A 15,455-nucleotide genomic window follows, 5' to 3' on the forward strand; every position below is an offset into this window, starting at 1 on the left:
TAACCCAGTAGCTCACTGGGGGGTATGGAGTCCAATGAAAGGAAAACCTTTTTGACCTCCCTCTTCCAAGCCAGAGGTTATTGATTCTCCGGAACCCTCCTTTTACCCCTGCCACTGATCTTTGCCCTCTGGATATTCTCGGTGACACCATTCGTATCATTTTAAGCTCACACACACATACACACACACACAGAGGTGTTGAGGGTTGAGGTCAGTTTGGCTCCATGTTTGGAAGGAGAAAGAGGGCACAGGGAAAAGGGAAATTGGCTTGAGAGAGAAAAATAAACAAAAGAGGAGGAAAATAATCACAGTGAGAACATTGTTATAGATAATAGCAGTGAGAAGAAAAGACGATATTTGGGCATAGCAGGGAAGATATACATGTATAAGGGGGAAACAAAATCACGTGCAAGTGGAGAGTGAACAGGATGTGACTAGTCCTGTGGGATCAACACTCTAACAGACAACAGAGACTGAATTAGATTGTTTATCGAGTCTTGTCTGCAATTGGACCGATTTACGTATAGCGATATGTGCTGAAATTAAATAAACCAAAAGTCTATAAGGACTTGCTGGATAGAGGCACAGAAGTGGCAAAGCACAGCAGATATTATTACGAGTAGGAGGGAGCAGACAGGCAGACCATCATGTTTTATTAAGACCTGTTTTCCAGCCAGAGACATGAGTCAGCCTACTCTTGTCAGGGCCGTAATAAGCCAAGGGGCTGTGACTTCGCTGGATCCTCACCTCAACCCAGCAAGATTTTACATGCCCACTCCTTTAGCCTTGGGCATTAGATTAAAATAACTTCCTTGATACCACAGTTAGCCCTGAGTAAAATTGTGCTGTTGTTTTAATTTGTTTGCTTGTTCAACATCTTTTCATTCAGACTTGTACACCTTCACATAAGACGGATCATCATTGCTTGTTTTTACGACGTCAAGAAATGCCAGAGAAAAGACTGAAGAGATGCATCAAGTGAAGTGGTCTGTAATCCAACTCAGTCTCTTCTTAATCTCAGTAAACAGGAGAGAGAAAACTGTAGCAGGAGATCTAGCCAGAACACGGCTCAATCTGTTAGTGACAATTCCTGCGTGAATTCTGCTATATCCTGCCAGCTAATGCTCACATGTGCTACACTACACGTCTCATGTACCAGCGCAAAGAGCATTTGTCCTCCTTGGCATTCTTAGATAACAGACGGAGCAGGAGGAAGAAGCCATTGGTTTGTCAGTCAGCCTCTCTGCCTTGGTTGTGTTACAGTTGCAGCCATTGGAAGTGCTCCAAGTATGATACATATAACCCCTCCTCCAGGTAATTGGTATGCATATTGACAGCGGATCATGTCAAAACAGCTCTAATGAGCACAGTCGAAAGTCGTCTCACCCCTTCTGTGAGATTGCAGTTTGTGTCACACTGACCAGGCAGCCTTCGGTGATTGTGAGGCTTTGCTGTGCTGCTTAAATTCATTGGGCATAAATTGGGTGATAAAGAACACAAGTACCCAGACAAGAAGCCAGAGCGCTTGATGAAAAGAGAAGTCTGGGTTTATTTCTTCTCATTTTAAGTGCACTGTTTCCCCAAATACCAATTTACTTGCCACTTGGAGTGATGTCTTTTTACCTACAACACTATTTGCATACATAATTTTCATCCTTTACACTCTGTATGTTGCCATCAAGAAAAGAAGAGCCGAACACAAGCTGTATTTTGCAGAATGAGAAATTAAGCTTTTCTCTGCTGTCGGACAGAGTCTGAGATGCCAGAGTTCCCCGGCTAAATTCCAAAGCCATAACTTCATGTGTGGCTTCTGCTTGCAAATCTCAAACTTCTGCACATGTGATTGTAAGGATGCTTGTGCCTGTGCACAGTTAGCACCTGGCCTTTCAAAGACTCAGCCAGAGGTAAGGCAACTAAATAGCATCCATCAAACAAGAGTGAAAGGATTTCAGAGGCACAGAAGCTACTATAAGAATCATCAAACCGCAGGGGAGGGCCATCTTGTTCCACAACTGATGCTGTTAAATTGATTCTGACATCCTGAAGCCATGTATGGTGTCCCAGTGCCACCAACTGCACTGGCTAGACGAGGCAATTTTGCCTTGGGAAGGATATGGAAAGTGTTATTTGGTGAAAAGCACCACCAGACAAGGGGAATGTGAGGCAAATATTAAAAGGTTACACTGTGGCAGAGCTGGATGGGCAGACTGTAATGACAGAGGTTGCAAATGCACACTGCACTCCAGCTCCTCTTAGCAGTGTGATTCCCAAAAGCTGACAGAGAATATGGGCAGCGTCAGGACCTTGAGAAAATCAACCGTTTCATACGCACAAACGTGTACTTTCTGTTCTCTGTCAGCTTGCCTCTATCTCCCTCTCTCACTGCCTCACTCTCCCACACACACATACATACAACATCACACACACACAACTCCGTTCAGCCAAAACACCCATGGGGAAGAGCGTCTGGTTGCTGGAAATGTCAAACTGCTTTGTCACGTCCAATCTCAGTCAGGGAGCCTAACCACTGTGTGTAGAGTGGGCATGTGTGTATGTTCTGCAGCAACACCCATTCCCAAGGCTAGCAGCGCTGTCAGTCTGGGCTATCAGTTGAGTTTCAAAGAAGGGCAAACGTTCACATTTATGACTAGAATTAAATGCTTGTTGTATTTAATAAGACCAGACAGAATAAGAGTAAAAATTACAACTGTAAAATAAAGTTTTGAGACCAAAACAGTGTTCCTCATAAAAAGAAAGGCTTAACTGTTGTAACAGATTTTTGTTAGCCTGTAATACTCAAACTCATGACATATTGTGCTATCATTAAAGAGCAATTCAAGACCATCTCAGCTTAATTTGTTCAACCTCCTGCAGTGGTGCAGAAGTTCACCAGAAGGGTGTGTCAGTGTCATCTAATATTGCCTTGTTGGTAATGTTCCATTAACATCACAATTAATGGTGCTTCAGGACCATCATTTTAAATAAAAAAAAAAAAAGAAGCGGCAATGTCCCAACTTGATTCAGCTGTAGTGGCTGAATAGACTAAGTGCAGTCAGACTGTCACTCTGGCGTTTATATACAGTTTAAAATCTTTTACACTATTAATGGATTATTTTTACACAAGTTACATTGCAGACTGTGACAATGAACAACAGCATTTTCCATAACATAACATTCCTTTTTTAGCTGATGCAATAAGAACAGTAGTCTGACATGAAATGTCATTGGAATTAAATCTGTTACGGTAAAACAAATCAACAAAAGATCATTGTCCTGTACGTTCAAAACGTGCAACCTGAAATGTTTTTGGTTAGCGTTGAAAAAACTAGAGTGAGGGGAGGGATGTCTTGACCGCTGCCCTGTGACACTTCAGCTGCCTCTATACAGTGTGTTGCTCGGTGGTGCTAACATTCCAGATTCCTAGCTTTTGGAAGCAGGTAGTTTTTGATGAGTATGCATAGCAGACATACACCAACAACACTTTACTGTGTAATTGGTCTCATCGTAAGTGAAGTACTTCAGCTTCAGTGATCTCTGTTGCAATAGCTGCCATTTTGTACACGCTAGTTGACTGCTGCCTACAGCACTGACTGGTGGTTATAGTAGTCGACTAGTTGACTATTTGGTGAAACCCCCTCTAACAAGTCCTTCTGTCTGAACTATTACTAATTTTGTCATTGCCCCCAAAACATCTAAGACCTTTGCAAATGACCATTGCTGAAACGAATTGATTGGAATGCTACCTGATCTTCCACTACTATTATTGCCACTACTACATTTGACTTTGTTAACTTTAGGATGGATGATGCTGAGACACACACTTTGTTGACCTAAGCATTCACCTGAACCTCCTCTCAATGACATGTTACAGTGCCAAATGGTGATGTTACTTGCCCTTCTATCATCTCTCTGCTTACCATTATTAGTGTGATCCTTTTTTTCCTTTCTCTACCTTCAACACTTTATTTGGTTCCTTAAAACAGCAATGCGTCATGAAATTTACCCACAAGATTCAAAATCAGTGAGATCATTTGATCTGCTAATTCGATCATCATTATCACTTGTTTTCAAGCACAAAACACGACTGCCCTTTGAGACGCTAAAGAGTTTGGACTGTAAGTGTATTTGTGTGTAGGAGGGTGGATGGCAGCGGTCCCGTTTTCCTGGGGCGAATTTGATCTTTCCAGCAATGCCGCAACACACTCTTCATCTGTCTTAAAGTCTTCCTCTCATTTTTCACTTTTTCAATCCTTCCCAATGCCAGTCTCACATACAAGTCTTTTTTTAGGGTGAGCGATTCTGCCCACTCACAAGCTGTTCATTCTGCTACATACATGCAGTTCAAGGCTGTGATCACATCTGTCATATTGTCTCTAATGGAACGTGCAGTTACAGTGTTTGTCTAAATGAGGATTGTGGGCTTTTGTCCAACTTTTTTTCTCCTCACATTCTTTTAAGCCATGATTGTTTCTATTGTGCAATGTTGTTGTAGGCGTTCAGTCCCACTGCTATTCCCACAGGAAATAACATACATTTATTGCCCCTTTCCCTTCTTGTTTCCGGCTGTCTGAATACACACTGATTCTGCTGTCTGGGTGGATGTTTCTCCGAGCAACCAATGAAAGGCTCTTGATTGTTTTTGAATTTTCCTGCAGTTTATCTGCTGGTTCTCTTTGCCTGTTTCCACCTCCTTACATACAGTACATTCTATGGACACCTAAAAAAAGAAAGAGCACACATCTGTGCAACCACATGTATATCCTTTCAGTAAGACTTAATTTTACAGGTTCGTTAATTTCATGGTAAGTAGGTGGCAACCAGGCAACGTATTTAAAATTTCTTTGTAATGACCCCTAAAATGCCTCAATAAAAGCATCAAAATGTTTTGGAAATTAGACAAATATTATTTGATAATATTCTCCTATTTTCCAATAAGCATTTAATAAATAACTGGTAAACTCATTTCCAGGAAACCTCCAACTGGTTTCAGCTTAGATTCTGCAGATCATGCCACTAATTTCCAACGAGTTTCCATCTAACTTCCCCACAGCATGCCACTAAATTGAAGTGAGTAGAATTCCAACTAGTTTCTGGCTAAAATCAAATCATGCCAGCTTAAGTTTCAGCAAGGCACTAAATTGAAGTGAGATAATGCAGCTCAACTTCAAACAAGTTTCTGTCTAACTTCCCTTCAGCAAGCCCCTAAACTGTTTGAATTTCCTGGAAATATATTAAACAAATGACCAGCTATTTAATTATCGCTTAATGGGAAATAGCAGACTGTGATTGATGAATAATAATTTGCTAATTTTCAATTACTTTTCTGATGATTGTTGTGGTATTTTCAGAGTAATTCCAAAGAAATTTCAGATATGTCACTTGGTAATTGCCACTTAGGGAACCATAACATTTGTTGACCTGTAAAAATAATTAGATGTTCTGTCTTAAAACATATGACTGCCCATTTCAACCTGTGCTATCTTAACATTCAGCCACTGAATGTGGCATTCCATCTCATCCTTCTACTATATTCATGTCCTGTGAGACCAATGATGTTATGATATTTACTCACAAACCTTTTTAGAGGCTGCAACCAACTGTCAGAATTCTTACACAGAGATTTACAAAACAATCATTTTGGACCCAACAACATTTTTACAATTATATATTCATAATCATAATGTTTTTCAATAGCTACTTATAATCCCGCCCCTTTCTATAAGCTCTGTAGTTTTTTTAGTTTTTTTTTTTTTTACAAGATTTGTCTTCATAAAAAGGTTATGAATGTGACCTATTTTTTAATGTAAATATGGATATACTGTACATTTACACGGTAGAGGTTGGAAAAGCAAATCCTACCATTCATCACAATGCTTCCTTAACCATTTTGTGAGAATAATAAAGTTTAGGTCAGTGCTACATTTTACCTATCATTTCCATCTTGTCTGCCTGAGTTATGACCATCAATCAGACTGAAGAGGATATATCTCAGACAATCCTATTCTTAATATTCCTATCATCATGGCGTTGCTGGCTCATATCTAAATCTGAATTTGAAGATTAAAAGGAAACAAATGAAAGTGGCCATTGAGTTTCTACACACTTCCTCTTTCCCCTTTGCCTGTTGTGTGCAATTTACATTGATTGCAACTGAACACTCTGTTTCCACAGCAACTGATGCGGTCCTCTGTGTTCCACATGTTCATCCTGAGCATGGTCGCTGTGGACGTCATTGTTGCCGCTAGCAACTATTATAAAGGGGAGAACCACCGCAGGCACTATGATGAATTTTACCTGGCAGAGGTGAGATGTTTTCTGTATTTTTAATTTAATATGCTTCTTTTTGTTGAAACACCAAATGTCCACCCCAAAACCCCCCGTTTTAACACAAGCCCTTTGACCAAGGCTTTTAATTCAAGCGTTGTGTTTTTGTTTTATCAGACCATAACAGTGTGAGCTAATGTTTTTGATTTGCATCTTTTGTTAAAAGCCTGTTGAATGGTACCAATGTGGGTTTCTCACTCCAGCAGAGGTCCTCTTATGCACATGTGCACACAACGCTGTGCTGTATGTGTCATGCAGGTTGGTTTGATGTCATCAGTATGCAGGTGGTAAAGCACCAACAAAGACGGTGAGGAGTGTGTGCCCACCTCCCCCTTCATACCTCTCTCTCACACGCACAGCTGAATGGAGGAGATAAGAAAAGGGAAAAACCATGCACATATTACCTTCTCTTACTCCCCCCACCCATATCATACTGCCATCGGTCTGCAGATGTGCTCCAATTTGTGCGAAGGCTGTGCAAGCAAAACAGGAAATGGAGGTACTGAGTTTAGAGTTAAATGGAGTTCAATGCACCTTTTATTGGCGAAGTGCCAATTTTATTGACTCATCCTTACTATATCTCTGCTGAAGAGGTGGTAGAACCATTCAGATCCTATTCTTCAAGGAACTTTTCCAATAATTTAGTATAGCCCTTACATAAAAACATGGGACTAGAGAGATAAGAAATAGAATATTCGAAATAATCAAAATAGATACAAGAGAATGAGAATTCTTGATTTTTAGTCCCTTCTTTTGGGTCCAGCTCAAAAAACACAATATCCATATGAAGCAGCTTGATTTCTAGCACAGGCTTCCTGTTAGAAGATTACTTAACTCCAAACCCAAATCAAGAGAAGAGGCTGGGTGGCACTTCATCAGTGGAGTACCTAATAAAGAAGTAATTTGTATGACTTGGCTAGCAGTGTAATTTAAACCATTAAGTAAATAAAGTGACATAACAGTGTGAAGAAGCAACATTGTTATGTCAAAGTCTGTCTGGTAAAATTACTTGGCAAGAGGTGATAGCCCGACAGCCCCCAGAGTTTCAGCTGGCAGATATATGCCAGCTGTTAGCATAATAAATAAACAAAATAAGCTCACAAATTGTAAAAGAAATTAAATGCTCTTACTTCTATTTTCCGTATCAAGCTGAAAAATACAACTATACACCTTTCGAATTTAAGTTTCCCTGTTTACTGAGCTAAGACGAGCATCATTTCCTTGTTAATTGATTTAAAACACATTTGTTTCAAACTCAACAAAAACTAAATCAAATTCACAAACACAGTCTGGTTTGTCTATCAACAATCTTCGTTGGTAGCCTAAGATTTTTTGCTGAGTTATGGAGGTATTGGCCATAGAGATGTCTTCATCTTCCCCTTCAATATATTAAAACTAGATGTACTCAAAGGTCCCCCCCCCCAAAAAAAAAACAAAACTCAACAGCAATGTGTCTTTCCAGTAAGGAGCCCTGGAGGTGACATGGACGTTTTTTTTTTTTATCTCGCGAGCGCAACTTATTATCTCGCACGCGCCAGTTACTATCTCTCGCGTGCGACTTACCATCTCGCGCGCACAAGATACAGCAAGTTGCACGTGCGTGATAGTAACTGACGCGTGCTAGATAGTAAGTCGCGCGTGTGAGATAGTAAGTCGCGCGCGCGAGATAGTAACTGGCGCGTGCGAGAAGTCGCACTCACTAGATAAAAAAAAATCCCATCCATGTCACCTCCAGGGCTCCGTATTCCAGAAATCATGACCCAGTTGCTCAAAATAATCCACAGACCTTGTAGTGAGCAGTTTCATGTAGGAATTATTCTTGTGCTTCAGAACTAGACCCACGCAAAACTATCACCACGCAGAAGGAAGAATGCATTAACATATACTCATGGACGAGATACTAGCTTACTTCACTAACAAAAGTTGCTAATGTTACAGCTCAGCCAAGTATGATGCCACATCTCTGTTGTGAACTGCATTTGTAGCTGGTTAAGGCTGAGCTATTTTATAATATTGGGTAGTTTATTTTGTAATGAGGCATTGTTTCATAATCTTCTTTTTCATAATCTGTTAGTAACAAGTAACTACAGCTGTCAAATAAATGTTGTAGAATGAAGTGCTCAAGACTTAAGAGGCAGAAATTGGGAATACTGAAGAAACACTGAATATTTCTGTTTTCTCTGTTCCACCCCAGGTTGCCTTTACAGTGTTGTTTGACCTGGAGGCTCTTCTGAAAATCTGGTGTCTGGGCTTCACTGGCTACATCAGCTCTTCCCTGCACAAGTTTGAATCTCTGTTGGTGGTGGGCACCACGCTGCACATTTACCCTGACCTCTACCACTCCCAGTTCACCTACTTTCAGGTATGGATACACACATACACATTTCTGCAGTTTTCATTTGTATTAATGTATGCATGTATGAAAATCCATAAATCCCACTATATCTTAAATACGAAACCGAATCATCTACACTTGAAATGAAATTGCGCTGAGAAACAGAAGCTGTGAATCATTTTGTGACAGCTCTTTCCTGTGTGTTAATGAGTACATATCAATCATGCCACTCTTCTATGTTTAGAACCTTTACTGTATTTATTCAAAATTCTTTAAATGTGCTGTCACCACAAACGTCTGAGATTTGGATGAATTGATTTCTGAGTTAAACTGCAGCATTTTTCAATGGTGACACATTTTTTTGGGGACATTTACGGTTGACTGATTTGGAGACATATTGTGGTGGCTTAAAAGATATTCAGCATAAATCTCAGCCTGAGTGTGTTGAGTTTTCTGTATTTATTATTATTTATCTATATTTCTGTATGTGAGGCAGAGAGCGAGGGTAGTCCTGACCAGTCTGTAGGTGGTATGTAGTGTAATAATTTTTGATTTTGCCCCTTGAGATTATGTAGTTTTGGTTATCTACAGTATAAATACTGTGTTTGCTAAATGATTGCATGTGTGTGTGATGTGACATCCTCCAAAGAGTGAGTTTTCCTTTTTTTTTTTTTTTTTCCGGGCAGAAATACATATCAACTGTGCATATTCTGATGCACGTGGGAATGATGCCTTGTAGCAATATCATCCATGAACAGAGCCTTAAAGCACTGCACTCTGAACAAACTGTAACCCTGTGACCTTGCTGTAGGTAGTGTAATGTAGCTGTTGAAAACCTCTGGTGGGAAAGGGCTTCTTGATACTCCTTTAATGAGCCTTGACCATACAAGCTGCCCTGATCCCTACTGACTCTCTCAACAGCTGCCATCCTCACATGTGTAAACAATACATGCAAAAATATATGTATGCTGTGGCTATGTTCCACAGAAAGAAAAGCAATTTTTAAGTTGTAAAAAACTTAATGTTGTTAGCAATAGCTACATAACATACTAGAATGGCACTCAGTAGAATGCATACTTCCACCAAGGCCCAACAGTCCCCTTTAATTCAATTAATCCAATCCAATCCAATCCAATCCAATCCAGTATCAAATAAAACATATTTAAAGCCACTATATCCTGACTTCTTTGGATGCACTTAAGATGGATCATAGGGTATGTAGAAACCATTCCAGGTATTTGTCAGCAAGATCAGTGCATTATTCTCTATGAATTTAACAAACATGTCGAACGTGCCCTATCTTGAAATGTTAAAGAAAGTTAGAAAAAAATCCTGGACCCATCCCCTTTATCCAGATCTGTACCAAAACTGAATGGGGTCTGTTCTAGGCTGAGACTTAGCCTTCATACATGTTTATTTGAAATCCGATCTGTGTAGTCCTGCTGACAAACCAACCAACCAACCAAAAAACAGGCACAGGCAAATCCATAATCTCTTTTGCAGAGTTAATTAGAAAACATGGTTTCTATGAAGAAGGTAATTGAACTTGACATCTCATTCCATCAAAAACGGGTTTTGCAGTTTACCTGCATTTTTATATTAAGGTATTAAGGTACAGTAATTTTATTGTAGTCCGTATACAAGTAATGTGCAATGTCTGAACAAAAGAAAATCAAATGCATAAATAATAAACATTTTGCAAAGCATATAACAAGTAGATTTTTTAGATGCAGTGTCTCCCTTTTTATACATTCATTTGTCAGCTGTTGGCTAATGAGCAGAGCAACTGGGAGTTGAGAGCCTTCCTCACTTCACTCATGGGAAAGCATTTGTCATTCACTTACCCTGCCTATATTTTCCCAAATAGGCCCTGGTTTAAACAGGTGACATTTAATCACAAGTGATTAACCTGAAGGCTCACAAGTGCGTGCTGGCTATAGGAGAAAGGCCTTGGCTACACAATCAATGATTGTTTCAGATTTGTATTTAATTTTATCCACCCAAGGGGTGTTCCACTGCTAAAGGCTAACCTTACTAATTGTCTTTCAGTCTGGACCAAATGTCAGATGCTTTAGAGCCATACTTACAGCTTTACACACATACACACATACAGTACACTTGGCAGAATGATTTTAATCAGCCAATGGAACCCACCTCAACACTTACAGACAGAATTGCAGTGACTTCAGAAGCAGCACAATTTTACAGTTCAGTCAGTGTGACTCGTTATACAATTCAATTTTATGTTAAGCATAGCTTTTTCTTGCAAGAGGCTAGAGACAGAGGCACACACAGGAAACACAGCTGGAAAGCCATTCTCACAATTGTTCATTGTTGATTTTACGGGCTGAGATAACAGTCAAATGTTTTTCATTCAAAGAGATCACTATTAAATATGATATTTAGTCTTATGTTTTTGTCATTGTTGTTTTTCCTGCTTTTGTTTGTTACGACCATAACACCGTAAACCAAACCCTCTGTTATTTTATTTTAAGTTAAAAAAATTCAAGTATGATCCAAGTGTTATATGTGTCAATATGATATACTTCTTTGAAACAGCATAATTCTAAGTTTAAAACAAAAAGGATGGTATGGATGGCCCTGGTGGTAGGTGATCAGACCCAGGCTGATTTTATGGATAGTTAGTTGGTCACATAAAATTTTATCTGATTTTCTAAGATTTTTATCTCTACAGTGTATCAGTGGCATCCCTCTCTGCCATTTCAGATTTCCAAGCCATGTTTGTCTCAGGCTCCAAAAAGAAAGAATAACAGAGAACAAGTTTTGCTGTTATAGCCTTATATCCTCTGTGAGTTTACCCTCCTATGGTTTGCTCTCAGCCTCAGAGCTTGCATCTGTTGCAAAATGGATAGTGGTCATCATAGTCTGTCATCAGAAGAAGGCAGTGTCTTCCCACCCCATCTGTCATCATGCTGTGAATGTTATTGCTGTATTTGTTTACTGTAGGTTCCCTCTTACACCAGCATCCAGTGTTTGTCTCCTTTTTTTTTGCTGTATCCCGGGGAATTGAACAAAAATCTTTGGCCAGAGGCATCACAGGGCCGAGCTCGATCAATATCCACTCTCTGGATCCCTGATCAACGCCTGACCAAGATGCATTACCTTTTGTGGGTTTTTGTCACCACAAGCAATTTAGGGACTAAGTCTGTTGATAGAGCACAGTATCACTCACCTCTGCCATTGGGTCAAGATCAATACTTTTATATGTTTGCTTTTTTGTAATCCTGATATTTATTTTAAACTACCTTTACAATTCAACCTCTCTTCATTCTTTGTGGACTACAAAACTTCTGTTCCCAAGACCAGAAATAACAACACGTACACAAACAGCAACTTTATAGTTGACAATCATGTATGTTTTTCTTTCCCCTCAGGTGCTACGTGTTGTGCGTTTGATTAAGATCTCCCCAGCTCTGGAGGACTTTGTGTATAAGATATTCGGTCCAGGTAAAAAACTAGGCAGCCTGGTGGTGTTCACAGCCAGCCTTCTCATTGTCATGTCGGCCATCAGCCTGCAGATGTTCTGTTTTGTGGAGGAGCTGGACCGCTTCACCACATTCCCCAGGGTAAGGAACCAGTCTCACTCACCCTAACACCAACTAAAGGGCAATCTGCATATAGGGCCCTATGAAATCCGTTTCATTTTTCCCCAAATTCCGTTTTATTTTTTCCAATTCAGTTTTTTCCGTTTTGATTTTTGGGAATTCCATTTTTTTTTTTTTTACCTCTTACTCTTATAATACTACCAAAAACTGTATGTTTTTAATGTAAATTACTAAACTGTTTAGAAATTAAATAGAAATTACCTTAAATTTACATTTCCTCAATACTGTACCGTACAGTACATTTAAGTGCATCAAAAACATTTTGACTTCATCATGTCTTCATACAGTAGTATATTTTGTGTTTTTATGGGTTTCATTTGGGTTTCATTGAATAAAAACATGGTCAGCTCTCAGGCAGATCCAGTAACTGTTTCCATAACAAAATTGTTCTGAAAATTTAAGTTGTAGATATTTAAAACGTTTGCAAAGATGACCAACAAAATGAGAAATTACACTTGTGACGTTATGTCAAGTTAGAATACTAACCAGCTAGCAGTGAAAACACCAACCCTTCCCCTGTCCTCTGAGCTCCCATCCCAGGCAGAGTCAGCTAAGAGGGCTGTGGCTAACGGGGCTAACTAGCTAACAGCGGCTACTGTTAGCAGCAGTTAACAGTCACTCTGGTATTATATGCTGATAATATGAATCAGACAGGTGGCTAACTCTCACACATTACATCTTTAATTATGATTTCTCAGGTCTGCTTCTTTGCAAAACAACAGTTTACCTGACACATAACAGTTGTTCGGGAACTGCTCGGCTCTGTACTGAGGGGTTAATGTCAAGTTTCTCAGTTTTTTCGCCGACGAAGACGGAGCCATGGGCAGCCGCTTCGCCATGCTTACATTGTTTTGACGGGGGAGCTCAGTCTGTGGAGGAGGGGGGCGGCGGCGACTTGTTGTGCCACCCAGATTTGCTTTCCTCCGTGCAGTTTTCCCCAGACATACCTTCCTTTTCCACACGAAAACAGCATGTCAGTGAAATTATGTCAATCCGCGTTAAAAAGTAGATTCCGTTTTAATCGGCCAGTTTCGCGATTCTGTCCACGATTCCGTGATCGCGGAAATCATAGGGTCCTATGCATACTAAATATTTTTCAAAAATATGCAAGTCAAGTGGTCTATTTAAGAAATTTTCTATGGATCTGGTCATAATTCATCATATTTATAAGATCCATTTTGGATGTGTGCTTTATGCAAAGTTTGCATCAATGAATCATCACTGAATCACCACATAGGCACGAATGGAAAGTTTTTTAACAGATTGTAAAAATCTGTCATCAAGAGTTCAGCATAAACTTTCCTTGTTTCAATCAATTTTTGCCAAGCACCTGAAATGTCAGTCCGTATTATACTGTCGGTGTGGAGGTTCATCCCAGTGGCTACACTTGTTAAAAACAGGAAAGGACAATAATTGCTACAGCTATTTAGAAGTGCACAAACCAATGGGAGACATCACAGTGGTTTATACTTGGTCAGAATACATAAAGAAAAAGCCAATTATAATAACACTACAGATTGCCTTGTATCATGCAAGGCTTCCTGTGAGTGACTGCTGATATATTAGATATCAACATACCTTCCATTATACCTACAAATGCTGCATTTGGACTATTGGAAATTGGAAATTCTTCATTTATTTAGTTTGGACTGCAGCTAATTTAAAAATATATTAACCCTCTATGGTACCGTGTTGCCCTCAGGCAACAAACCCATTTTTGGCCTGTCACATCTCCACAATGCATCCCTTTGCATGGTGCAATACTTTAAAAGAGCCGGAAGACCATAAGGAACCAATAACAATGCTTCAATTTGTCTGATGACCTTCAGGAAGCCATCGAGAAACCCCTTTTCCCAGACTTTTTCAAAGAAAACAGCTTTGCCATTTTGCTCCTAAAACATAATTTCCTGGCCCTTTTCCATCATAAAAATATATGCATGCCCATAGGTGAGTAAACTTTAACTTTTTGTAGTTTAATGTAATTTAATTGCTCATTAAATAGTGGAAATTTGTTAAAATGCAACTGTTGCCTTGAGGCAACAACGTACTATAATAGAAAATTGCATATGCTGCCTTGAGGCAACAGTGTACCATTATGGAATCAACATGGCAGCATGACATGTTGGTAGAGTGTGTTTAGGTACACTATCCCAGAGGAAACAACAACTGGAAAAGAGATCTCAGTAGTGTCTCATTCATTTCTCCTAGACAACTATGAGATCTATGTGAGACCAAAGTGAGGCTGTGGCTGATTTCTCCTGTTTCTCAACTGTTTCTCCTGAGAAACAGGTGCAGAAGTCTCACCTACTGCTCCTAAGGAATTTTAAGAGAAACAAATGAGAAATGAGACTGAAATGAGAACTCTCATTGAGCTCCTTTACGGCTCCATAGCCATAAAGGAGACAAGCTTTGAGCAGTAAAATGTTCCTCTGGGATATTGCCAAAAATATTCACTCACTCATCCAAATAATTGAAATCAGGTGTTCCAATCACTTCCATGGCCACAGGTGTATAAAAGCAAGAACCTAGGCATGTAGACTGTTTCTACAAACATTTGTGAAAGAATGAGTCGCTCTCAGGAGCTCAGTGAATTCCAGCGTGGTACTGTGATAGGATGCCACATGAGCAACAAGTCCAGTTGTGAAATTTCCTTGCTCCTAAATATTCCACAGTCAACTGTCAGTGGTATTATAACAAAGTGGAAGCGATTGGGAACAACAGCAACTCAGCCAAGAAGTGTTGGGCCATGTGGGGTCAGCGGATGCGCATAGTGTGCAGAGGTCGCCAACTTTCTGCAGAGTCAATCTACAGACCTCCAAACTTCATGTGGCCTTCAGATTAGCTCAAGAACAGTGCGTAGAGAGCTTCATGGAATGGGTTTTCATGGCAAACCTTTGGGTTTCCAAAGGTTTTGCATAGAAAGCTGCATATAACACCTTTGGGAGGAATTAGAGTGGAGACTGAGAGCCGGGCCTTCCCATCCAACATCAGTGTGTGACCTCACAAATGCACTTCTGGAAGAATGGTCAAAAATTCCCATAAACACTCCTAAACTTTGTGGAAAGCCTTCCCAGAAGAGTTGAAGCTGTTATAGCTGCAAAGGGTGGACCGACGTCATATTAAACCCTATCCTTGAACCGGCACCTTATCGTGGTGGAGGGGTTTGAGCA

General features: G+C 39.9%; 1 protein-coding gene across 5 annotated transcripts in view; it reads left to right on the forward strand.

Moving 5' to 3' along the window:
- Positions 1–15,455, forward strand: part of nalcn (sodium leak channel, non-selective) — a 93,464-nt gene that overhangs the window by 30,410 nt on the left and 47,599 nt on the right. For all 5 annotated transcript variants that reach the window (XM_030428614.1, XM_030428617.1, XM_030428619.1 and 2 more), the window contains 3 exons: positions 6,172–6,303; positions 8,519–8,686; positions 12,055–12,246. In XM_030428614.1, the coding sequence (XP_030284474.1) occupies positions 6,172–6,303; positions 8,519–8,686; positions 12,055–12,246 (492 nt within the window). The remainder of the gene's footprint in view (positions 1–6,171; positions 6,304–8,518; positions 8,687–12,054; positions 12,247–15,455) is intronic.

This window comes from Sparus aurata, chromosome 9 (genome assembly GCF_900880675.1).
Source record: "Sparus aurata chromosome 9, fSpaAur1.1, whole genome shotgun sequence".
Classification (NCBI taxonomy): Eukaryota; Metazoa; Chordata; class Actinopteri; order Spariformes; family Sparidae; genus Sparus; species Sparus aurata.